The 23,245-nt window shown below is 56.4% G+C and overlaps 3 protein-coding genes across 13 annotated transcripts; 2 read left to right on the top strand and 1 right to left on the bottom strand.

Moving 5' to 3' along the window:
- The first annotated feature begins 841 nt into the window (after positions 1–841).
- Positions 842–8,377, top strand: JPH4 (junctophilin 4). Of its 2 annotated transcripts, XM_060168116.1 has the most exons (5): positions 842–1,220; positions 1,955–2,726; positions 5,791–5,909; positions 6,265–6,797; positions 7,726–8,377. In XM_060168116.1, exons 1-5 carry the CDS (start codon positions 842–844, stop codon positions 7,807–7,809), a joined length of 1,887 nt encoding a protein of 628 aa, XP_060024099.1. In that variant the 3' UTR covers positions 7,810–8,377. The 2 variants fall into 2 exon arrangements, with proteins under 2 accessions (XP_060024099.1, XP_060024090.1); XM_060168107.1 differs by lacking the exon at positions 7,726–8,377 and having other exon boundaries at positions 6,265–7,097.
- A 1,284-nt stretch (positions 8,378–9,661) lies between these two features.
- AP1G2 (adaptor related protein complex 1 subunit gamma 2) lies at positions 9,662–18,662 on the top strand. Of its 8 annotated transcripts, XM_060145171.1 has the most exons (22): positions 9,662–9,736; positions 10,171–10,381; positions 10,798–10,922; positions 11,066–11,207; positions 11,334–11,430; positions 11,604–11,680; positions 11,799–11,894; positions 12,300–12,380; positions 12,674–12,772; positions 12,948–13,003; positions 13,174–13,287; positions 13,473–13,613; positions 13,698–13,752; positions 13,833–13,955; positions 15,565–15,654; positions 15,743–15,870; positions 16,354–16,458; positions 16,787–16,910; positions 16,992–17,127; positions 17,815–17,978; positions 18,203–18,301; positions 18,388–18,662. In XM_060145171.1, exons 2-22 carry the CDS (start codon positions 10,172–10,174, stop codon positions 18,487–18,489), a joined length of 2,364 nt encoding a protein of 787 aa, XP_060001154.1. In that variant the 5' UTR covers positions 9,662–9,736; position 10,171; the 3' UTR covers positions 18,490–18,662. The 8 variants fall into 8 exon arrangements, with proteins under 8 accessions (XP_060001154.1, XP_060001164.1, XP_060001173.1 ...); XM_060145181.1 differs by lacking the exon at positions 12,300–12,380; XM_060145190.1 differs by lacking the exons at positions 10,798–10,922; positions 11,066–11,207.
- Positions 14,528–21,897, bottom strand: THTPA (thiamine triphosphatase). 3 transcript variants are annotated; one of them, XR_009539790.1, is made up of 4 exons: positions 21,548–21,897; positions 20,621–21,172; positions 18,151–19,508; positions 14,528–16,651 (listed from the first exon to the last, which is right to left on the bottom strand). XR_009539790.1 is itself a non-coding variant. In XM_060145266.1 (3 exons), the coding sequence occupies exons 2-3, from the start codon at positions 21,165–21,167 to the stop codon at positions 19,396–19,398; spliced, it is 660 nt and encodes a 219-aa protein (XP_060001249.1). In that variant the 5' UTR covers positions 21,168–21,172; positions 21,548–21,897; the 3' UTR covers positions 17,617–19,395. The 3 variants fall into 3 exon arrangements, 1 of the variants encoding a protein (XP_060001249.1); XR_009539789.1 differs by lacking the exon at positions 14,528–16,651 and adding an exon at positions 17,617–18,017; XM_060145266.1 differs by lacking the exon at positions 14,528–16,651 and having other exon boundaries at positions 17,617–19,508.
- Between the last annotated feature and the right edge of the window lie 1,348 nt (positions 21,898–23,245).

Consider the following 23,245-nt stretch of genomic DNA (forward strand, 5'->3'; position numbering starts at 1 on the left):
GCGGCTCCCCCACCTGGGCTCTCCGGGTTGGAGCAGTCTCTCCGGAAGGGGAGGGGGCTTGTCTTGCCTGGGCGAGGTGGGAGTGGAGGTATCCTGCCATGGATGCTGTGCCTGGGAGGCAGCCTGAGCCCCAGTCCACATGGTGAGTAACCTGCCCCCTCCCTTCTGCCCGTCTGCCCATCCGCACCCTCGCCTTTCCCCTGCAGAGCCTTCCCCATCCTTTCCCCCACCAAATCCTCTGCCCACCTTGCTCCGATCTCCCCCCTATGTTTTCAACCCACCCACACCCCCGACCTTTGCCAGGGAAGCCAAAGAACCGGGGTAGAGGGGTCCTGACAGCAGCCAGGGAAGCGGGTGGCTTATGATGCTGCCCAGCCCCCTCTCAGGACCCCCCCCCACGCAACTGTCATCCTCACTCGATGCTTTGGGGTTCCAGGTTGGAGAAGTGGCACTCCTGCTTGGGGTTAGGACCCCAAGCCCTGGGAGGGGCTCTCTACAAGAACGGAGGATGGGGGAGCCCCGTGCCTCCAAAGCTTGGGAGCTGCTGGAAGATGCTGCTGAAGGGTGGGGGGTTGGGGGGCGGTGCTGAGGCTCCGGAGCCACTGGGCCAGGGAGCGACGGGCAAAGAGGAGGGGCCTCGCTCGCCACTTCCCCCCTCTTTCTCCGCAGCCACTCAGGATGAGGGTCCGGCCCTGCCTGCCCGCGCTGGGCGCCCCCTGCCTGGCCCCGGTCTAACTGCCCCCGCCCCCAGGCCTCGCCCGGCTCCCAGGCCCCCAGCCGGCTTCTCCAGCCCCAGGATGCGCTGAGCCACCGGGGGGCTGAGGCCGCGCCAACTACATGCATGTCCCCCGGGGGCAAGTTCGACTTTGACGACGGGGGCTGCTACGTGGGGGGCTGGGAGGCGGGGCGGGCACATGGCTACGGCGTGTGCACGGGGCCCGGCGCCCAGGGCGAGTACAGCGGCTGCTGGGCGCAGGGCTTCGAGTCACTGGGCGTCTTCACGGGGCCCGGCGGACACAGCTACCAGGGCCACTGGCAGCAGGGCAAGCGCGAAGGGCTGGGCGTGGAGCGCAAGAGCCGCTGGACGTACCGCGGCGAGTGGCTGGGCGGGCTGAAGGGGCGCAGCGGTGTGTGGGAGAGCGTGTCCGGCCTGCGCTACGCCGGGCTCTGGAAGGACGGCTTCCAGGACGGCTACGGCACCGAGACCTACTCCGACGGAGGTGCGGGGCCCTGCCCACTACTGTCTGTCTGCTCGTCCGCGTGCGCCTCCCCGGTGGCCTGCCCTGCGTATGCCTTCCCCAGCCATACAACCCCCGGTGCCCCGCTGTTATCCTACACGCCTTCCCTATCAATATGCGCCCCTGCGCCCATCTTTCTGCCCTCTCCTCCCATCATCACACACGCCTTCCTTATTTGTCTGTCCCCTGCCTGATTTTCCTCTCCCCAATCTGCCTGCCCTCACCCCTTCCCTGTCTGCCTGAGCCTCACACCCCGCATCTACCTAACCCTCACACACACCCTGTCTGCCTGTCCCACACACCTCCCCTCTCCACCTGCCTGTCCCTAACACCTCTGCTCTGCCTGTCCCCTCACATTTCCTCAGTCAGCCCCTGACAGTTCTCTTTGCTTGTCATATGCCATCTATACACCCCCGTCAACCTGTCCCTCACACCCTCTGGACTGTCTGTCCTTCACACACCCCAGCCTGTCTGTCCCTCCCCCTTTCCCCTGTCTACCTGCACGGCCCTAATCCACGGATCTCCCACTCCCTGCCTGTCTTCCCTCTGCTCTTCCACACCTTCCGACCCCACCTGGCCTGTCCCTGGCTCCTTCCCCGACCTCCACGCCAGTTGCTCCCACCCGACTCTTAGGCTTCCAGGGGCGCATAGGGCTGGGGGTGGCAAGGAGCGGCGGGTCCTGACTCTTTCTCTCCCTCCTACCCCGCCCCGCGCAGGCACCTACCAGGGCCAGTGGCAGGCTGGGAAGCGCCACGGCTACGGGGTGCGCCAGAGTGTGCCCTACCATCAGGCGGCGCTGCTGCGCTCGCCCCGCCGCACCTCCCTGGACTCGGGCCACAGCGATCCCCCGACGCCGCCCCCGCCCCTGCCCCTGACCGGCGACGAAGGAGGCAGCCCGGCCTCCGGCTCCCGGGGAGGCTTCGTGCTGGCCGGGCCTGGGGATGCTGACAGCGCGGCCTGCCGAAAGCGCACCCCCGCGGCCGGCGGGTTCTTCCGCCGCTCGCTGCTGCTCAGCGGGCTTCGGGCGGGCGGGCGCCGAAGCTCCTTGGGCAGCAAGAGGGGCTCCCTGCGCAGCGAGGTGAGCAGCGAGGTGGGCAGCACGGGACCCCCAGGCTCCGAGGCCAGCGGGCCCCCGGCCCCGGCGCCGCCCGCCCTCATCGAGGGCTCGGCCACTGAGGTGTATGCGGGCGAATGGCGCGCCGACCGGCGCAGCGGCTACGGCGTGAGCCAGCGCTCCAACGGGCTGCGCTACGAGGGCGAGTGGCTGGGCAACCGGCGGCACGGCTACGGGCGCACCACCCGCCCCGACGGCTCCCGCGAGGAGGGCAAGTACAAGCGCAACCGGCTGGTGCACGGGGGGCGCGTGCGCAGCCTTCTTCCTCTGGCCCTTCGGCGGGGCAAAGTCAAGGAGAAGGTGGACAGGGCCGTCGAGGGCGCCCGTCGAGCCGTGAGTGCTGCCCGCCAGCGCCAGGAGATCGCCGCTGCCAGGTGGGCACCCGGTGCAGAGGCCGTAGCGGGGTTAAGGGGAGAAGGTACCCTGGGGATAAGGAAGGGGGCGATGCCTAAAGGAGGACCAAGACACAAGGCCTAGGGCCCGGTGGGGAAGAGCAGGCCTAGGGCCAGGCATTTGTAGCCCTGGGTATTTGAGGTGTTTATATCTGAGGCTACAGGTGGACGTGGGTGTAACTGTGGGTGGCTGGGTATTTGAGGAAAGCCCTGTTAGACTGTAAGCGTGTCTCAGTGTCTTTTGTGGGGATGTGTGTCGTTGTGTGTGGGAGTAGCAATGAGCGCTGCCTTGTGCCGGTCCAGGAAACCTCTTGGAACTCAGACATGTCGCTAGTCTTCCTCTTCTTGTAGCTGATCCGGCCTCCAGGACTCTGCTGCTGGGAGCAGCAGCCCCCAGCAGAGAGACAGGGAGCGTACATTAGTAACCACATCCAAGCCAGCCCACAGTCTGCTATCATTTCAGCCTTAGGCCTTGGGAAGGTCTAGTTTGTACAGCTGATCTATCCACCTGAAAAGATAGTCCCTCTCAGCTTTGTCTCTTCTGCCTCCCTTAACCCAACGGATAAAGGTTGAAGGGGAGGAGACTTGCCTATAAATGAAATTTTCTTTCTGCAAATCAGATTACATTTCATGCATCAGGAACCTCATTATCTAAAGCAGTGCAGTCCAGTAGGAATATAATGTAAGCCTAGTACATAATTTTGAATCTTCTAGTAGCTGTATGAAAAAATTACAAAGAAACAAATGAAATTAATTTAAATAATATATTTTTATTTAACCCAATATATCCAAAATATTATCATTTCAACCTAAAATCAATATGAAATAATTAAGGAGAGATTTTACATCCCCCCCCCCATTTTTCTTAAGTCTTTGAAATCTAATATGTATTTTGCACTTAGAGTACATCATTCAATTTAGACTCGCCACATTTTAAGTGCTTAATAGCTGCATATGGCTTGTGACTAAAGAAAACCAAAAATCTATTTGTAAGGAGTTCATAAGCCCCTGATTTATACAATTTACACATAGGAATTTTTAGATATTGGTTTTTCTTTAAAAGGGAGGGCACAGTTGAAGAATCTTGTTTGAATTTGAGAGTGTTTCAGAGGATGAAAAGTCAAGATATGTCCAAATATGCTTCAGTGAGTTTGTAAAATGGGTGACAAGGGGTGTGTGTGTGTGTGTGTGTGTGTATGTGAGTGAGTAAACAGGTCATATCCAGAGTAGATGCCTGAACCAGAGAATGTCTATCTGTAGATATATCCGAGTGTCTGGATGGTTAGAGTCCAGGGCCTTAAGCCAGGGAAGGGGGAGGGCAGAGCACCAGGGAGCACTTCAGGCTGGATGGGGAGTGGGCATGTGCAGGAAAAACTGATCTCAGTAGCCAGAAAGATCAGTCAGTGGGAGGAGGCTGGTTGGTCTCCCCAGCAACAGGCCTGGCAAACCTGATTGGCTGCTGGTTGCCATGGAAACAGCAGGGCCCCAGCAGTAGGTGCCTCTGCCAGGTAGCCTGAGCCTGGCCTGATGCCTGAGCACTGACTGGGTCTACCGGCTAGGATTTGATCAACCATACCCTCCAAAGTCAAAAATACAGGACCTTGTCAATGTTGCAGTTTCTTGGCTGCCGACAGAACTCAATGCAACCCAAAACTGTGATCCTCATCCCCTGCCTTAAACTCTGAGACCAGCTCAGTTTCAGGACAGGGCTAGGCGTATAGATCCTGAAAGCCCTAAGACAGAAGAGCAGGGTTATCTGAGATCCCTCCACGCAGGTTCTAAAGGTCTTGACCCACCAGGTTTGAGGGGAGGGGGCTGACCATATCTCCCAAGGTATATAGAGAGGAAGTAGACCTAAGATGACAGGGGACACCATGACCCTTCTCCCTACCCCCATACCCAGATTGCTTTCTTAGACCAGATACAACAGGCCCAGGGCCAGAGGGAGTCATGGGTCTTGGTGCATTCAAGCCCCTGGCAAGTATATCTGATTACCTCTACCTCTGATCCTTTACGCCCCACCTTCAGTCAAGATTACAGAACTAATTTAGTAATTACAAGGCATCGGGGTGGGATAGGGAGGGTTGGAGGGAGACGCAAGAGGGAGGAGATATGGGGATATGTATATGTATAGCTGATTCACTTTGTGATACAGCAGAAACTAACGCACCATTGTAAAGCAATTATACTCCAATAAAGATGTTAAATAATAATAGTAATTACAAGGCATCTATGATTAACAGCAGAAGGTAAAAGGGAAGGGAAAATTGAGGAAACATCTGACATCAGATGGAGAATTGAGAAAAACCAGAGGGGAAAGGATTGATAATGCTTCAAGGTTACCTGTAACTAAGGAGCAGAGCAGGGTTGAAGGGGGGTTGTGGAAGGGAGATTAAGAGCTCACCTCTTAGAAGGTGTAATCACAATGGTGAGAAAGCATGCATGTTAGCAGGGAGAGGGAATAGATAGTAGCAGAAAGGGCAGACCCACCCTTACTCCAGTTCCAGAGCTCAGAAATGAGGAAATGGGGCGGGGGGCAGTGGCAGTGATGGGGGGCAGGGAGAACGATGTGATAACAGAAGTGGCTGAAGAAAACAAGATGTAAAATTCTCATAACAAGAGGTAGCAACACAGCAAAGAGGCATAGCTTGTGAGCACCAAGCAGGTGCAGCCGCAGAGAGATGTGCTAAGAGAGTGAGGCCTCATTTGTCACTGGGAGGGAGCAGGACAGGGATGGAATAACAGAGTTGAGGGCAGTGGGGAGGGCCTGGCCCTGCAGCTGGAGGAAGGGAAGTGTTACTACTGGATGGAATGGTGGAGGGAGTGAGAGAGGAGCAGGAAGGTGTGATGACAGCAAGCGTGGCCCAGATCTAGGGGAGGAAACCGAAGGCCGGCTGCCCTGCCGGGGAAGGGGAGCAGCTGGCAGAGTGTGAGCAAGGGTGAGGAGTCCAGAGGTGAGCTCAGATCTGGGGGGTGTGATGCAGTGGGGACCTGGGCCAAGGCACTGGAGTAGGTCTGTTAAGACAGTGTCCCTGGAACCCAACAGGGCAGCAGATGCCCTTCTAAAGGCAGTGGCAGCCAGCAGTGTCGCCGAGAAGGCTGTGGAGGCAGCTCGAATGGCCAAACTGATAGCCCAGGACCTGCAGCCCATGTTGGAGGCCCCAGGTGAGGCGTGGGCAGCCTGGGGCGGGGCCGGGGGAGGGGGTGGCTTCCTGGGGGGCTGGGAGGCCTGGGCATGGAGAAAGGGGAAGGGAATCCCTGCAGGGGACGGGGGCGGGAAAGGCCAGGGTATGAGGATCTACGGGGACAGGGGGTGGGGACCAGGCCCAGTTGTTTGAGGAGCGAAGTAGGAATTTATGAAATAGGGTCATAGGACTAGGGGGTTGGGGTCTGGCAATGAGAGGCTGTAAACCTGGGGGTACCAGAGTCCTGGGAGGTGCCCAGGCAGGGGGATAAAGCTGTAGCTTCTGCAGCCCAAGGCCAGTTCGTCCCCTCTGATTCTTAGCTATCCCTGCCCCAGGCCGCAGACCCAGGCAGGACTCAGAAGGTTCTGACACAGAGCCCTTGGATGAGGACAGCCCTGGGGTGTACGAGAATGGACTGACCCCCTCAGAGGGCTCCCCTGAACTGCCCAGCAGCCCTGCCTCCTCCCGCCAACCCTGGCGACCCCCTGCCTGCCGGAGCCCACTGCCTTCTGGAGGGGACCGAGGTCCCTTCTCCAGCCCCAAAGCTTGGCCTGAGGAGTGGGGGGGCCCCGGTGAGCAGGCAGAAGAACTAGCTGGCTATGAGGCAGAGGATGAGGCTGGGCTGCAGGGACCAGAGCCCAGAGATGGCTCCCCACTCCTCGGAGGCTGCAGCGACAGTTCTGGAAGTCTTCGAGAGGAGGAAGGGGAGGATGAAGAGCCCTTGCTCCAGATGAGGACCCCAGGGCGCTCGGAGCCGGAGCCCACAGCCTTGCCAGTCCTGAGGGGCCTGTCCTCGAGGGGTCCTGAAGCCGGGTGCCTGATGGAAGAGGCTGAGGAGGCTGCTGCGTCCGAGAGGCCCGCCCAGCCGGTGAGAGACCCTCCCCTCCCCGACTCTGCCCTGTGCCCTCTGAGTCTCCCATCCTTCCTGGTCCCTCTTCTCCTCAAAGCCTGGCCTCTCATCCTTTCCAGACTTCTCTCTGATCCCCTGAGGGGCTTTGATTTGCACTTAGCTTCCTTTTTGCCTGTCCAGTCTTGGACTATATCCCACCTCAAAAAAGTAGAGAATTTGCAAGCTGGAAGGAACCTTAGAGACCTTCACGTCCAACTCCCTCATTTGACACACGGGAGGACTGAGGCACTTACAGTAACTCACCAAGGTTACGAATAATTAACAGTACAGCCAGAACATCTTTGCCTGCTCTCCTTTCATATCATTTCCGGCTCCTGGTTTCCTACTCCACCTCCACCCCCACCTCCACACTTTCTCTCTTTGGTGCCCAGAAATAAAAAAGGAAAAGCTTGTTCCCTCCCTACCCTGACTCTCCCTCCCTCTCCTGGGAAGAAGAGAAATAGGGAAGAAGGCAGAAAACAGGGAGGGTGGAGTTTCCCCAGTACCCTCCACTCTGATTGGACTCCAGGCCTTCTCCTGTCTCCTAGCAACCACATCCTCACCCCTTCATCCCCTCTCTGCTTCACTGCAGTAAAGGCTGCTGCTGCCAACGTCTGATACTAAGGCCAGGCACCTTCTGCCTGGGCCACGTGCTGCAGGGAGGGGAGTGGAAGGAGAAGGGAGGATGGGCTGACTTGAGGGAGCCAGAGGGAAGGTGGGGCCCTGCCTGGGAGCAGAGGAATGTTTTGCCATCCAAAGCAAAGGTTGGAGATTTCCCTGCTCTGGCCTCTGAGGAGAGGTGCCTGGGACCCTTCTGCTCTGCCACCTCAGCCAGGGCAGGAAGGTGGGACCCGTCGCTGGACCCGGTCCTCAGGCACTGAGACTGCATTTTCCCCCATCTCTCTAGGGAGCTGCCAACCCATTGGTGGTGGGAGCCGTGGCCCTCCTGGACCTCAGCCTGGCATTCCTGTTCTCCCAGCTCCTCACCTGAGGCTCCTGCCTGGCCTAGTTCTGGCTTTGGTTTGCTGCCTCTTCACTCCTCTGACCTGCCTTTTTCTCTTTTCTTCCTCCTGGTTGTTCTTTCTCTTTTCTTTCTCTTCTCGCTTCCCTTTCTTTTCTGTCCCCCTCTGGTTTTCTCTCTTGTTTTTTCTTTCCCTCTCTCCTTTCAGATTCTCTCATCCCTTCTGGCTCTGTCTCCGTCCTCCTCACTCCCTTCCCCACCCACCCCTTCTCTCTCCCGTCTCTCCTCTCTCTAGATTGTTTACATATGAAGGGCTTTTCTCGCTCAGAGTCGCTCTCTTCTCTGAGACACACAATTCTAAGTCAGACCATTGCCCCACACCCTCCCTGCCTTTTCTTTAGACCTGAACTTGGATGAGGGTTGGGGTTTGGTGTCCTGAGGAGTCTCCCAGAAGCTGAGCAGAAAGGAAGGAGAAAATGGAGAAAGGGTATACTCTATACGGGAGAAGACTGTATCCTGGGCGAGGCACTGGCCGTGCTGCTGGGATTCCCTGACCCAAGGGGCCTGGCGTCCCTCTGAGGCCTAGTGATAAAGCTGGAGGGGGTGCAGCCTCCATCTCTGACGTTGGAGGATCCTACCTCACCTCCAAGCACTGAGCTAGGTTCTTGCCGAGCTCCATCCTTCCCTGAAGGAGATGAGGGGAATGAAAAGTAGAATGGCTCCCCAGCATCTTCTCCCTCTTTCTTTCCTCAACAGCCAGCCCCTCATCCAACCCCCTAGGGTGGCATGCCACGTCAAGAGCAACGTGTAAAGGAAAGAAAATGTCCAATGCGGCCAAGCCCACCCTCTCCCACCTTTCTCTCTCCCCCTAAAAGTTTGTTTGGTTGGTCTGGACTCACGTGTGGCCTTTGATTAAATTTCTAAGGGACCTGAAGGAGGCATTTCTACTGCAGAGGGTTAGAGGCACCTGAGCAAGGACCCCACTCCCCAACTCTGGCAGTAGTGGCTGGGAAGGCATTTCTGGAGAACAAACCAGACAAGCTAATAAGAATTCACAGGGCAGCAGAAGCTGTTTAGTAGTCCCTAAGTGGGTTATATCCCTTCCCCCATCATATCAGAATCTTGTGAAATGGGAAACCAACAGAAGGAGGGGATCAAAGGAAGCCAGTCTCTCACACACTTTCCAGGCACAGCAGAGGTGAGAGTCAAACCCGGGCGAGAGGTGGGTGGAGAGCCCTGTTTGAGGTTGTGGCTGATCCCTGGTACTAGCTTTTCCCCTGGGGGCAGGAAGCCCTAGGAAGAGGGTACTGTAGGGTCCCCAGAGGATCTTTCCTCCCTCCCCTGCATGAGGCAGAGGCAAGCTGCCTGCCAACCCCCTCCCTCAAGGAATGGCCTTGCCTGGGAATGCCCACCACACACAAACTCTTCTTTTTTTCTAGTCAAACTCTGTTTACTCCTTGGCCTGCCTCCCTCTTCCTCCCCTCTCAACCTTTACTTCTAATTTGTATTTCATGGAATTTGGGATTGAAGTTAAACTACAACAGTGCCACCAACACCAAGTCTTGCAGGAAAAAAAATATACAAAGAAATTTAACAAAAAAAAATATATTAATAAAAAATTTCAAAAAAAGGGGGGGGAAATTGTCCTCTCCTTTGGGTGTGATGGCTTCAAACCAAGCTCTCAGAGGCTCTCCGGGTAAAGGAGCCCTCTTGGGGACCCCCAGGCCTGTTATTACACTCTCGCCGGCCCTAAATAGTTAAGAGTTCTTTCCCCTCAACTCCAAACCAGGAAGGCCTGAGCTAGAGGATTCAAGACTGCTCTGCCGGTCGGCTCAGGAGGGGCGGGGTCCCGTGATGGGGGCGGGGAGAGGGAAGGACCAGACCAAGCCCCAACGCTCGACGGGGCTAGTACCAGGAAGCGCTGTGGGGAGAGGAGCGGAGTTGAGACTGAAGGCAGGTGAGGCTGGCGTTAGGGCTGGCGTCCTGGTGTGGGGAAGCTGAGGCCGCCTGAGAAGTGAACGGCGGTTCCGGAGGAAGAAATAGCGCTGGGCTCTAGAAGGAAGGGAATGGCTAACCTAGAGATGGGAAACCAGGTGTACACTGAGGGAAAAGAGGTGGGGCGGGGGGGGGGGCGGAAATAGGCGGGGTTCCGACGCATGCTCGGTAGCAACGGGCGTGGAGTGGGGCGGGGACGCATGCGTAGTGGAGGTCTCCTCCCGCGGTGAGGAGGGGGAGGAATTTGGGGACCCGCGTGGGGAAAGGACTCAGTTTTAGGGTAGCGGTGGGACCCAAGCTCTCAGGAACTTGGCACAGGGCAAGCCTGTGCAGAAAGGCCAGACGCTTCCAGCCAGAGGGTTAAAGCCCTCTCCGCTCCCGGGCTTTGCCCCCCAGGATGGTGGCGTCCTCGTCCTTGCTGAAGCTTCAGGATCTAATCCAGGAGATTCGTGAGGCCAAGACCCAGGCCCAGGAGCGGGAGGTGATCCAAAAGGAGTGCGCCCACATCCGGGCCTCCTTCCGCGATGGGGACCCTCTGCACAGGCACCGCCAGCTGGCCAAACTGCTCTACGTCCACCTGTTAGGCTACCCCGCCCACTTTGGACAGGTACCGGGCAGGGATGCCTCCCTTCTAAGTTTGATGAGAGAAGCTAGTGGAGCACCGTCTCGGACCCCCTCACCTATTTGTGTCCCGATTTCTTTATTCTACAAAGCTTCTGAGCCCTCACAGTATGCACCGCAGACCTCCTTCCGCAGTATAACCCCAACTGGTCATCAGCTGGGCTGAACCCTTCATTCTCTGGCCAGCGCCATTCAGGGCACTTCCTCCTCTCTTCCCATCCTCCTGTTTCCTTGAAACTACCCACTAGCTGAATCTCCTAGACCTCTCTTCTTGTTGACGGGAGGGTCATGGGATATGCTGCCCTCACAGATTAATCTGGTGTAAAGGAGGAAGATGGAAAAGGGACGTTAGTGCCTCTGGTTTCACCCCTGCCCCTTCCTGGTCTGCCCCCTTCCCTGTAGATGGAGTGCCTGAAACTGATCGCCTCCCCCAGGTTCACAGACAAGAGGGTGGGCTACCTGGGGGCCATGCTTCTACTGGATGAGAGGCAGGATGCCCACCTGCTCATTACCAACAGCATCAAGAAGTGAGAGAGTTCTGGGAAGCGCTTGGAATCAGGGAGATGGGAGAGTGGGGAACTGGGAAATCCCAGGGGGTTGCCTGCTGTAGGTACTGGGAAGGGCTGGGTTTTTCAGAGGCTTGACTGACCATCCTCCCAAAACTGTGCAGTGACCTGAGCCAAGGGATTCAGGCTGTACAAGGCCTGGCCCTGTGCACTCTGAGTGCCACGGGCTCTGCTGAGATGTGCCGGGACTTGGCCACTGAGGTGGAGAAACTGCTCCTGCAGCCTAGCGCCTATGTGCGCAAGAAGGTGAGATGGCAGGTTCTAGGCACTTGCGCCTCCAGAAACTGTCCCCTGTCTGCCACGTGGCAGAGGTGTGGAGGGCAGTCCATCCCAGCAGACCCCTGCCCCTTCTGAGACCCCTGACCTCTGCAGGCTGTTCTGACTGCAGTGCACATGATCCGGAAGGTCCCTGAGCTCTCCAACATCTTCCTCCCACCCTGTGCCCAACTGCTTCATGAGCACCACCACGGTAAGGCCGTGGGGCTCCTCGTCCCCTGCCTCAGCTCTGGCTGTGGACAGAAGGGAGACGTGGGATGGGAACAGCAGCTCCTGGGAGAAGGGTAGCACGTGCACACAAACACACGCACGCAGTAGACTCCCCTGTACTCCGGCCCACCACTCACTTCCCCCACCCTGACCCAGGCATCCTGCTGGGCACCATCACGCTGATCACGGAACTCTGCGAACGAAGCCCTGCGGCCCTCAAGCACTTTCGAAAGGTGGGCTGGTGAAGGGGCGGACCCCGGGCCGGGAAGAAAAGGGCCGTAGGGTTGGAATGGGGCTGAAGATCGAGAGGATTAGGAAGGATGCTCAGACCAGGCACTGCCCTCTCTCCAGATGGTGCCCCAGCTGGTGCACATCCTCCGGACTCTGGTGACGACGGGATACTCCACAGAACACAGCATATCTGGAGTCAGCGACCCCTTCCTGCAGGTGGGCTGACCCTTCCCTGCTATATCCCTAGAACAAAGAGCTTAGTAAGCCCATGGCTAGTGGTCGCTTCCCAGAGAACACTTGGGCTCAGTCAGTGTCTTGGGCGGGAGGGTGGCAGGCACCAGGTTCTCCCAGGACCATTGTGGGGAGGGGGATGCCTGAAGGCCAGAAAATCCAGTTTGGTAACAATATGTTTAAAAAGCCTGTCCTCAAATCCCCTGGCCTCACACACCTCTGAACCCCTCCCAGGGCCCAAGGGACCAGTGGAGGTGGGGGGAGGGCCAGGGAGGTTCTCGGGAACCAGCCAAACCCCTCACAACGCTCTCCTCAGTGCTGGACTTTTCTCCTCAGCCCCACGACTCCTTCCCCTAAGAACCACCCCCACAACCTTTAACCCAATTTCAGGTCCAGATACTTCGTCTGCTTCGGATTCTGGGCCGGAACCACGAGGAGAGCAGTGAGACCATGAATGACTTGCTGGCCCAGGTGGGGGTGGGGTTGCCAGTTAAGTGTGTTGCTCTGTGATCCCACTGGCCCTGCGCATCCCTCACATGACCACTCACCATGCGGTGGCCATATGATAACATCTCCATTTCCCTCTGGACCGGGATCTCCCTGAGGACAGGGACACAGTCTGTCTCGGTGCAGTAGCCCCTGGCACATAGCGGGAGCTCAGGGAACCTTGTTAGCTGTTTGAGGGGTGATATGATGGAGACCTTTCAGAGACCTGAGGAGAGGACAGAGCCCCTTAGAATGCATCTTCTCTCGCATCCACACAGGTAGCCACGAACACAGACACCAGCCGAAATGCGGGCAACGCGGTCCTGTTTGAGACGGTGCTCACCATCATGGACATTCGCTCTGCAGCAGGCCTGCGGGTACCCTTCCGTATGCCCCTCCCCCCTGGGGCCCCTCCCACCCGCCCCAGCCAGGCAGAAAGGTCCTGTTCACTGGTTTCTCCTCCCCACCCTGGTCATCCTGTGCCACGCAGTCCCCACTCCTGAATGAGCAGGTTGCTCCTTCCGTGACTGTCCCCAACCTCTGCCTCCGTAGGTTCTAGCTGTCAACATTCTTGGCCGCTTCCTGCTCAACAGTGACAGGAACATTAGGTAATAGGCCCGAGTGTCTGGCTGGGCTGTGTCACTGAGCCCTGGGTCCTCTGCCCTCCTTCTTCCAGAGTCTCCGGATTCACCAGCCTCTTATTCCTATACCCAGGGCAGGACGGGGTGGGGGAGGGCTGACGGCCATGGCATGATAGGGCCTCTCCTGCTCTGGCCAGGTACGTAGCCCTGACGTCCTTGCTGAGGCTGGTGCAGTCTGATCACAGTGCTGTGCAACGGCACCGCCCCACCGTGGTGGAATGTCTACGGGAACCTGATGTGTCCCTCAGCCGGTGAGCAGGACAGAGGAACGAGAGGGCAGGGCAGAGGGCCCAGCACCTGGTGGCCAAGACCCAGGCCAGCTCAGAGCAGCTGGAGAAAGGGGACTAAGGAGACAGGTGCCTGGGGAAGCGGGGGCCTGAGGCATGTCATAGGGTGACCTGGGTTACCTTGTATAAACACACATCTCTCCTGCCAGGCGGGCCTTGGAACTGAGCCTGGCTCTGGTGAATAGCTCCAACGTGCAAGCCATGACACAGGAGCTGCAGGGTTTTCTGGAGTCCTGCCCCCCTGATCTACAGGCCGACTGTGCCTCAGGCATCCTGCTGGCAGCAGAGAGGTGAGGGGATGGGTGCCCAGGAGGCAGAGAGGGTGGAATCCAGGGACCGTCAGCACCAGGACTGAAGAGCCATATGTCCCCTAGGTTTGCCCCAACCAAGCGGTGGCACATAGACACCACCCTACGTGTGCTGATGACGGTGAGGCAGGGGCTGGACTGAGAGCTGGGCGGGAGCATGCAGGGTTCACCACACTGACTCAGCCACGTTCACCCCTCCAGGCAGGCACCCATGTGCGCGATGACGCAGTGGCCAACCTGACCCAGCTGATTGGGGGCGCCCAGGAGCTCCATGCCTACTCTGTGCGCCGTCTCTACAGCGCCCTGGCTGAGGACATCTCCCAGGTACTGCTCCCACCACCAGGCCTGGGGCTGCCCAGCGCTTCCTGGGCCACCTGCTCCATATATCTGATTCCCAACTGTTTTTCCCTCAGGGTCACAGCTCTCTACTTAGCAGAGGAGACACTCAAAGACAGAGCCCTGTTTGTAGTTAGAACACCTGGACTTCCGTCCTGGCTCTGACACCTACTGTCTGTGCAACCACAGATGACTCATTTACCTTCATGCTAGGTCCACTCCGCATTCTACCCTGCCTATCTCCCGGAGCTGCCTTGATCAAATGAGATAGATAAAAGCTCTTTCTGCATGTATTAGGTTTTGCTTTTTTTTTTTTTTTTTTTAATGTGGGATCTTAGTTCCCAACCAGGGATCGAGCCCGTGCCCCCTGCATTGGAAGCATGGCATCTTAACCACTGGACTGCCAGGGAAGTCCCCCATAGGTTTTTTTTTTTTTTTTGGCTGCATTGGGTCTTTGTTGCTGCACATGGGCTTTCTCTCTAGTTGCAGCGAGCAGGGGCTACTCTTCGTTGCGGTGTGTGGCTTCTCATTGCGGTGGCTTCTCTTGTTGTGGAGCGCACAGGCTTCCATAGTTGTGGCACGCGGGCTCAGTAGTTGTGGCTCATGGGCTCTAGAGCGCAGGCTCAGTAGTTGTGGCGCATGGGCTCAGTTGCTCCGCGGCATGTGGGATCTTCCCGGGCCAGGGCTCGAACCCATGTCCCCTGCATTGGCATGCAGTTTCTTAACCGGTGCACCACCAGGGAAGTCCCCGGTTTTATTATTACCTTGAATGCTGACTGAAATCACAGATGCCAACCAGTATAGCCCCCTTTCCATATTACTTTAGTAGGCTAGGCAGAAACCACCCACCCCTTTCTCAAGGGAGGACCCCCCGTCACTTCTCCCCATCCTTGCTGCACCCCTTGTGGTTAGGCCATGTAGGTTTATTTTTGTTTTTGTTTTGGCATTACTTTCTGAATTTTATTCTAGGATATTTTTTTTAATTGAAATATAGTTGATTTACAATATTGTGTTAGTTTTAGGTGCACAACAAAGTGATTGAGTTATACATACATATTTTAAGATTACTTTCCATTATAGGTTATTACAAGATATTGAATATAGTTCCCTGTGCTATACAGTAAATCCTTGCTTATTTATTTTACATATAGTAGTTTGTATCTTAATCCCATACTCCTTATTTATCTTTCCCACTCCCCCTTCCCCTTTGGTAACCATAAGTTTGTTTTCTATGTCTGTGAGTCTGTTTCTGTTTTGTATATAGATTCATTTTTATTACTTTTTAGATTCCACATACAAGTGATATCATACAATGTTTGTCTTTCTATGTCTGGCTTAATTTAGTACGATGATCTGTAGGTCCATCCTAGGCCATGTAGTTCTGAAACTTGGCCACCAGAGGGCAGAGGAAGCCCAGGAGCCAGGACAGAGCTGGGAGCGCATTAACAAAACTGCTCATAACTGCTCCCTGTGCTGAGGCCCCTCCCTTTCCCCACCCCTCCAAACTCCACCATCTCTGCACTACCTAAAGGATGTCACAGGGTCTGGAAGTGAGGAGGGGACATAGACACAGGCCCATCATGTTTCTCCCACGCAGCAACCGCTGGTGCAGGTGGCAACCTGGTGCATCGGGGAATATGGGGACCTCCTGCTGGAAGGGAGCTGTGAGGAAACTGAGCCCCTGCAGGTAGGTCCTGCATTGAGGATACACTGAGGAGGGACATATCAGGGGAGGCAGGGCTGGCCCCAGGGTCACTCCCTGTGTCCCCTGGAAGGTGGAGGAAGAGGAGGTGTTGGCACTGCTGGAAAGGGTGCTGCAGTCCCATATGTCCCTGCCAGCCACCCGAGGATATGCCCTCACAGCCCTCGTGAAGCTCAGCACCCGGCTCCGTGGGGACAACAAGTAAGAGTGGGTCCCAACCCCTCCCACAGAGCCTCTTCTTGGTGCCTCCATTGAGAGATGTCCCTTCACTGTGCCCCCCAGTTTCTGAGTTTCTGTCCAGGCCCACACCCCAATCCCCACTCCTCCGTCCTTAGCTTCTTCCTTTTTTTTTTTCTTTTTGCGATACGCGGGCCTTTCACTGTTGTGGCCTTTCCCGCTGCGGAGCACAGGCTCTGGACACGCAGGCCCAGCGGCCATGGCCCACGGGCCCAGCTGCTCCGCAGCATGCGGGATCCTCCCGGACCGGGGCACGAACCCGCGTCCCCTGCATCGGCAGGCGTACTCTCAACCACTGCGCCACCAGGGAAGCCCAGCTTTTTCCTTTTGAGCCAAGAATCATGGGTATCTCTGTGGTCTGTGGGGCCTCTTCCTTTCTTGCCGCATCCTGAAGGTGAAGGGCATGGCAGACGAGTCTTCCCACTCACGCACCACCCTGCGGCCCAGCCGCATCCGCCAGGTTGTGTCCATCTACAGCAGCTGCCTGGACGTGGAGTTGCAGCAGCGGGCGGTGGAGTATAACACCCTCTTCCGGAAGTATGACCACATGAGGTGTGCGCGCCACTCTGCCGCAGTGTGGGACCCAACCCCTGGCCCGCTCCCCACTGTCCCTTTCTGGGTGGAGGGGTCTCATCCTCACCTGTGTCCTTCCTCATCCAGTCAGAGCCTCCTACTCACAGTTCACTGAAGCTAAGTGGGCTTCCCACCATCCTTGTTCATCTGAAGGCCAGCAAGACTGTGCCGCCTTAGGAAATCAGAGGGACACTTCTGACCCACCATGTGCCCAGGACTCCCCGTGTTCTTACCCCTACTCCCACGTGCCTCTTGCACAAAGCCCAGGGTCTACCCAGAGGGATACACCTGCATTCCATCCTCCCAGGGCTGCCATCCTGGAAAAGATACCTCTTGTGGAGCGAGGTAGCTCTCAGGTTGATGAGGAAGCAAAGGAAAGCAAAGAAACAGCCCAGCTTTCGGAAGCAGCCCCTGTCCCCACAGAACCCGAGGTGAGGAGGCCGGGAGTCCCAGGGGGAAGAGCATGGTCCAGCTTCCATACCCAGCCCTGACACTTCTGCCCTCTCCCCCAGGCCTCAAAGCTCTTGGATCTGTTAGATCTCCTGGATGGCCCTTCTGGGGACGCCCAGCACCCTCCCCCTCTGGATCCCACCCCAGGAGGCGCTTTGATACACCTCCTCAACCTTCCCTGTGCTCCCCCACCCCCTGGTAAGCCTCAGCAAAGGGGAGATGTCTTAAAGAAGGGGCGGTGGAAACAGGCTGCTTCCCCTTCTAAGCCAAGGACAGGTTGATACCCTCTTCCCTGCTGTGTACCCCCATCACATCCCCATCTTAGTAAAAGGCTTCATTACATCATGCCAGTCTCCTCCTGGACACCCTCCAGTATCTTCCCTTTGTTCCAGACTTCTTACCCTGGCCTGCGGGCCCTGCTTCCTCCCTGCCCACCTCACATGCTTTCCCACTACCCGCTCCACTGGCCCCCTCTCAGCTCCTCAGGCCCTCTCACCTCAAGCCCTTGGCGTTCCTATTCTTTTCACATGGAATGTCCTTTCCCCAGCACATCAAAATGACTGGCTCATTCTCAACCTTCAGGCCTCAGCTAAACTGTCAGATGCCTTCCCCTACCTCTCCTATTTCAGTTAGTTCCCCCCAGTTATCCTGGCATAGTTTGTTTCCTTCAGAGCACCAATTACAGTCTGTGATTATCTTTCATGTTTATTGTTTCTCTCCCCCCGACTAGGCTGTGAGCTCCATCAGAGCCTGCATCTTCTCCACTCTGTCACTAGCATCTCGAGCAGGGCCCTGCACCCAATGCGTGCTCGTTTAATTTTTATTGAATGAGTGAACCGTTATCTTCAGCCCATACGCTGAGCCACTTCTTTCTCCCTGCTGTAGCTCCCATCCCACATCTCAAAGTGTTTGAGCGCGAAGGACTACAGCTGGATCTTTCTTTCGTTCGACCCCCTGGAACCCCTACTTTGCTGTTAATCACTGTCACTGCCACCAACACCTCAGGGGGTGATGTCACCCACTTCACCTGCCAGGCCGCTGTGCCCAAGGTTTGTAGAAGACTGGGATTCAGAGGTGGCCTCGGTACTCTAGGAGAAAAGGCCACTAAGTAGAGGAGGTGGGTGGGGGAGAGGATGAGATGAGAAGGGAGTGACTTGCAGAGACAGGCACTTGGGGAGTTATGGGAAGAGGGTTGAAAACTGTTGGGTGTGGAGGGGTTACCTGAGCCCAGCCAGCTCCCTGCGGTGTGCTCCATCCAACCTCCTGTGCTCAGAGTTTCCAGCTGCAGCTACAGGCTCCCAGTGGGGACACAGTTCCAGCTCAGGGTGGCCTTCCGATGACCCAGCTCCTCAGAATCCTCAATCCTAAGAAGGTGAGCTCCAGGAGCCCCTCGAGGCTAAGACCCAGTGAAGGGGGAGTCTCTGGCGCTTACCCTGGTCTCTGCTCTCCTATTCCTAGGCCCCCTTGCGGCTGAAGCTGCGCCTCACCTACAACCACTTTGGCCAGTCGGTGCAGGAAATCTTTGAGGTGAACAACTTGCCTGTGGAGACATGGCAGTAACTCGGCCTCCACTCACAGCCTGAAACCCTCCTGTGTCCCCAAGCCCAGGGGAGCCGCTATCTGAGGACAGCCAGCAGGTGGCACTCTGGTCTGTACTTGCCACTGGGGTGGGGGGGCTGCCCCCAACCCTACAAATAGTGAAAGCCCAATAAAGCCTGAGGGGGGAAGCCATATTTGAGGTAGAAAACAACGTATGTGAAGCACAGCCAGGGAAGAGCCTTCTTACACAGGAAGTAGGTATCTTGCCCTAAGCCTTTGGAACTGGTTTCAACAAAGAAAGGTTTTCTTTTTACCCCTTTCCAGGTTGGGGGGCAAATGTGCCCCTAAACTTCCACAGGAGGCACTCTACCCTCTGGGCCAGGGCAGGGCACAGGGGCAACATCAAACCAGAATTTCTAGATTTCTAACAGGGACTCCCACCCATTTCCCCAGCCTTCTGCTATTCCCCATACCCCAGGGCAGGGAAATCCCTGCTGCCTCCCCTCATCTCTAACTCAGCTGTAAGGCGGTTTAGGAGCCGCTGGCAGAATCAATGGCATCGACCAAGGGAGGGAGGGTGGCAAGGGATTTTCCTGTGCTTAACTACTGATCACGGCTAAGTGGAAATCCTATAAACACGAGCGGAAATCAATGGAGGCTGCTTAGCGGCCAGGGGAGAGGGGCGGCCCACAGATTGCATCTGACGGATGAGGGAGAGGGGGCAGCCAGGGAGGGCTCCAGGAAGGATAGCTGAGGGTAGGGGGAAGGAACAGGCGGAGCTGGAGAGAGAGGAGTCACCGTGGGAAGGGGAGCCAGAGAGGAAGAGGCACAGTGAGCCCAGGAATGAACCTCATTCGACCCGGAGCTTTCTTCCCCATCGGGCAAGTGACACCCTAGCCCAGTGTCACGTCTGGATCTTCCAGTCCCCTAAGGCTTCTCTTCGGAGCTGTACACTTCTAGCAGGCGCTGATAGTCCTGAGGCCGGAAGCGCTGTAGGTACACAATCAGCTTGGCAGGTGCCGTCTCCTGCGCCAGCACACCTACAGGCAAAAGGAGAATGAGCAGAGAACCAGACAGAGCCGAAAATGCTTTGACTCTCCCTGCCCACGCAGCTGGACCCCAAAGTTGTTTCCAAGGCAGCACTGGGATTCCGAACACCGTCCAACCAGCTTCTCTAACTCGCCAGCCCACTCCCTGATTAGCCTAGGGAAGCGGGGCCTAAGAGGGCCACTTGAGGCAGGAGTGGGCCTGGGAAGCCAAGCATGAGCCTCTCCTCCAGCAAGAAGTGGTGAAAGGCACTCAGGCACCATGAAGACAGAGGGTGCCTCAATAGCGACTCATTTCAATTACTGCGTCTGCCCCCCAATCAAGATTAAAGCCTATCCAGCCAGGCCAAAGCTCATTAGCTTGGTAATGAAGCACATGCAGAGATGCACACAGAGACAGAAACCAAGGGATGTAGGAAGAAGAGATGCAGCTACAGCCATGGGCTGGGATTCACAGGGAATTCTAGCCTGTGTGCCGTGGAGTCACAATAAGCCAGTGTCTGAATGTCAGTGCCGGGCAGCATGCCGGGCAGATAGCAGGGAACTCGCTGTGGGTTTGCTGGGGAGGCAAGAGCAGCATTCCAGGGCTGTAAGGCCCGACGGCATGCACGACACTATACTCCTGTGGATGAACTGTGTACAAGGGAGCTAAGCCTGGGAATGGAAAAACTAATCTGCTAACGTTTGCCCCGCTGTCACATAGACACAACGTTCTCGCCTTTTACTCAAGCCAATAGGACAAATAAAATGAGGATTTCGTTGTAAAAGTGAGAGGACAGGAGTTGGGGGAAGGAAGGATGGATGGAAAGATGGAAGAGGAGAACTGACAAAGAGAACTGAAGGATACTTGCAGTGACTAGAGGTATGAGAACTACATGAGACAACGACTGGGATGGATTAGAGACACATGGAAGGATTCAATCCAGGTTCGACAACTACTGCAAAAGAGGAAACCGGATTTGATAGCGCCCTAAGCAAACCGGGTCCTCTAGAAAATTGCTAAAGTAATTCCCCAGAAATAGCCTCGAGACCCTCCCCACTAACTGGCCCAGCGGATACACCCAGAAGAGGAGCAAGGGAAGCACAGAAGGGCCTGTCTCCCTCACCAAGCATGCTGCTGAGGCTGTGGATCTTCTCCAGGGCAGCTGGGACTTCGGCCTCCTCTTGCACCAGGGCCTCTACCTCACCCACAGCATAGCCAAAGTCAGCTGTATCCAGGTCCACCCTGAGCGGCCGCTCCTCTTCATCAGCTCCGCGCGGCACCAGTTTCCAGGCACTACGCTTAGTCACAAAACTAGCTACTTCCTGCAGCCCCAGCGGGCCCAGCACAGCAGCCACGCCTCCAGCCCCCGGGACTTCAGCCCTCAGCACCTCACAGAGCTGGGCCACAACTGCAGGCTCAGCTGTGAGTTCCATGTACTTAGTGTGGGGTCCTGAGACACTTGCTGCTCCGGGACATTTGAGCTCCCATCCACTGCCCTGTCGCTGTCGGAGCCAGTAGTCTGCCCGCATGAGGCTCAGCTCAGGGGTGTCATAGTAGCTGTCTCGGAAAGTGACTCGGCGCTCCAGGGTACCCCCCAATTCCTGCAGCCGCTCCTCTGTGCCAGGGCTGGGAACGAACTTTCGCTCCACTTCAATCAGGCCCTGGGCCATGCTACCTGCAATCAGTCAATCAACAAACATTGGCTGAGCTCCCAAAGACCCCTACCCCCGGAAGAAGTTAGGAAGCGCACACACTGTCACAGGGCTCTCTGTTGGGGGCCCTTCCTCCCTGCCTCTGTGATGGATGGCCCCTTCTTGTCTCTGATGTTCTAAGGTTCAGCAATAGGGATAAGTCTCCAGTTAGACCCCTTCCACTGCTGAAAATGCCCTCAATCCAAAGGGCTCTCTAGAAAGCAGGTGTAGCGGGTAGCGGGTGTCCTTTCAACGCGCCCGCTAGACACCATGCTACCCCGGGAGGACGGCGGCTCACTGCCGGTGGCGACCCCGCCCAATCCCCCCACAGCAACGGCCAGCGGAGCCTCGGGTCTCACCTCAAAGCCCCAGGATCTCCCTCTCGCGGGACCTGGAGAAGGGGGAAGGGAGCCCACGCCACGCCCGCGAGGAATGCCGGGAGCAGTTCCTGGCCCCGGACCTCGGCCCGGTTCTCTGCACACCCGGGAGATCCCGGCACGAGCGGCCATATTAGGCCCGCTGTGGCGAAGCCGACGGCAGGCCGGGGCCCGAGAAGCCTGCTAGCTTATGGGAGGCCGCAACCTCCGCGGTGGGCCGAGAGAGAGGCCATCTCCCTGCACTCTGCTTCTCTTCCCAGACCCCTGCCGCTCTCGGGGGTGGGGGCGGCCCGGCTCTCAGGCCGCCGGCTGAGTCGGCACCCTGGGGTCCGGGTGCATGATGGGAGATGTAGTTCCAAAGGGAGACTTTGCTTTCTTGCCCCACCCGTCGCTATGGTGACAGGAAAGCTGCGATTAACGCCAGCGGGACTCGACCTAAAGTTGAGAGAGTCGGATGGAAAAGGAGCTGAGGCCCCAGTCCTGTCTCCAACCCCCTCACCCCGTTGGCAGATGGGCCTGGAATACAAGCCACTCACTCAGACGCTGTCCAGCAAATATTTTATTAACTAGTATGGTGTCCCACTGAATGCAGGCCAGTGGGAATGAGCTAGGGTAAAAAAAAAAAAAAGGATAACTAAGACCAGTACAGCTACTCTAGACTCTGGAGTTTTAAAGGGGAATTAATACATCCCCATGAATGTTCAGGAGAAGGGTGAATGGGAGACTTTCTGTAAGAGGAGGAAGTGATATTTTGGATGAAAACTAAAGACATGATGGGATTTCAACGGTTGGAGACCAAGATGGTGACAGGAACAGCATGAGCAAAGGCTCAGAAGCTGGAGAGCACCTGGCCCATGTGTAAGAGGAAAGAAATGAATCTAGAAATACACTTGAGGGCAGGTTGGAAAAGGTTTTGAATGTCAGACTGAGGAGTTTGTCCAGTGGCCCCTGAGCAGGCTTTGTCAGGAATAGGAGAAATACTTGTGTTCATTTAAAATATAGGAAGACATGAGAATGGCCCTTTGCTTTGGGAGACAAAATAGAGAAGGCTTCTTCTCCTTACTCCCTCCCAGGGCTATGATTAGCTGGAGGCATCAACTGCATGTCTGATTCTTTGAGTAAGGTAGCTTGCTGAAGAACAGTGGCTCTTGTCAACTCCTGGGCCTGCTCCTAGGATGGGTGCGAAGTGCTAGGTTCTCAATACCTGTCCTCTCCCCAGTATGTTTCTGGAAACACGTGACCCATGGGAGGTACTGTGGAGAGGACACTGGTTTACAGACATGGCATCCTGAACTTGGGATCTCTTTAAGGTGTACCCCGCCACATCTTATGACAGGTACCAATGTGCAGAGAGGGGAGGGACCCCAGCCCCTAATTCCTTTCACTGGCCTGCTTTTCATCTGTCCTTTGCTTATCAGTTTTGTTGCCCAGAGGAAGAAGACTTAATCTCTTCTGTGAGTTATAAAGTCCAGTCCAGTAGGGCCAAGGCAGCAGTTTAAGGAAAAGGAAAGACCAGACTCCAAAGCTAGACAGACCTGGAGTTGAGTCCCATCTTCACTTTACTGGTGTTTGGCATTGGGCTAGCAACTCCACCTCCCTAAACCTCTGTTTTCTCTTTGGTAAAATGTGGACTGTGTCACAGTTAAGTGTGAGGAATTCAGTGACAAACTGTCACATCAC

This window comes from Lagenorhynchus albirostris, chromosome 1, assembly GCF_949774975.1.
Source record: "Lagenorhynchus albirostris chromosome 1, mLagAlb1.1, whole genome shotgun sequence".
Taxonomy (NCBI): domain Eukaryota; kingdom Metazoa; phylum Chordata; class Mammalia; order Artiodactyla; family Delphinidae; genus Lagenorhynchus; species Lagenorhynchus albirostris.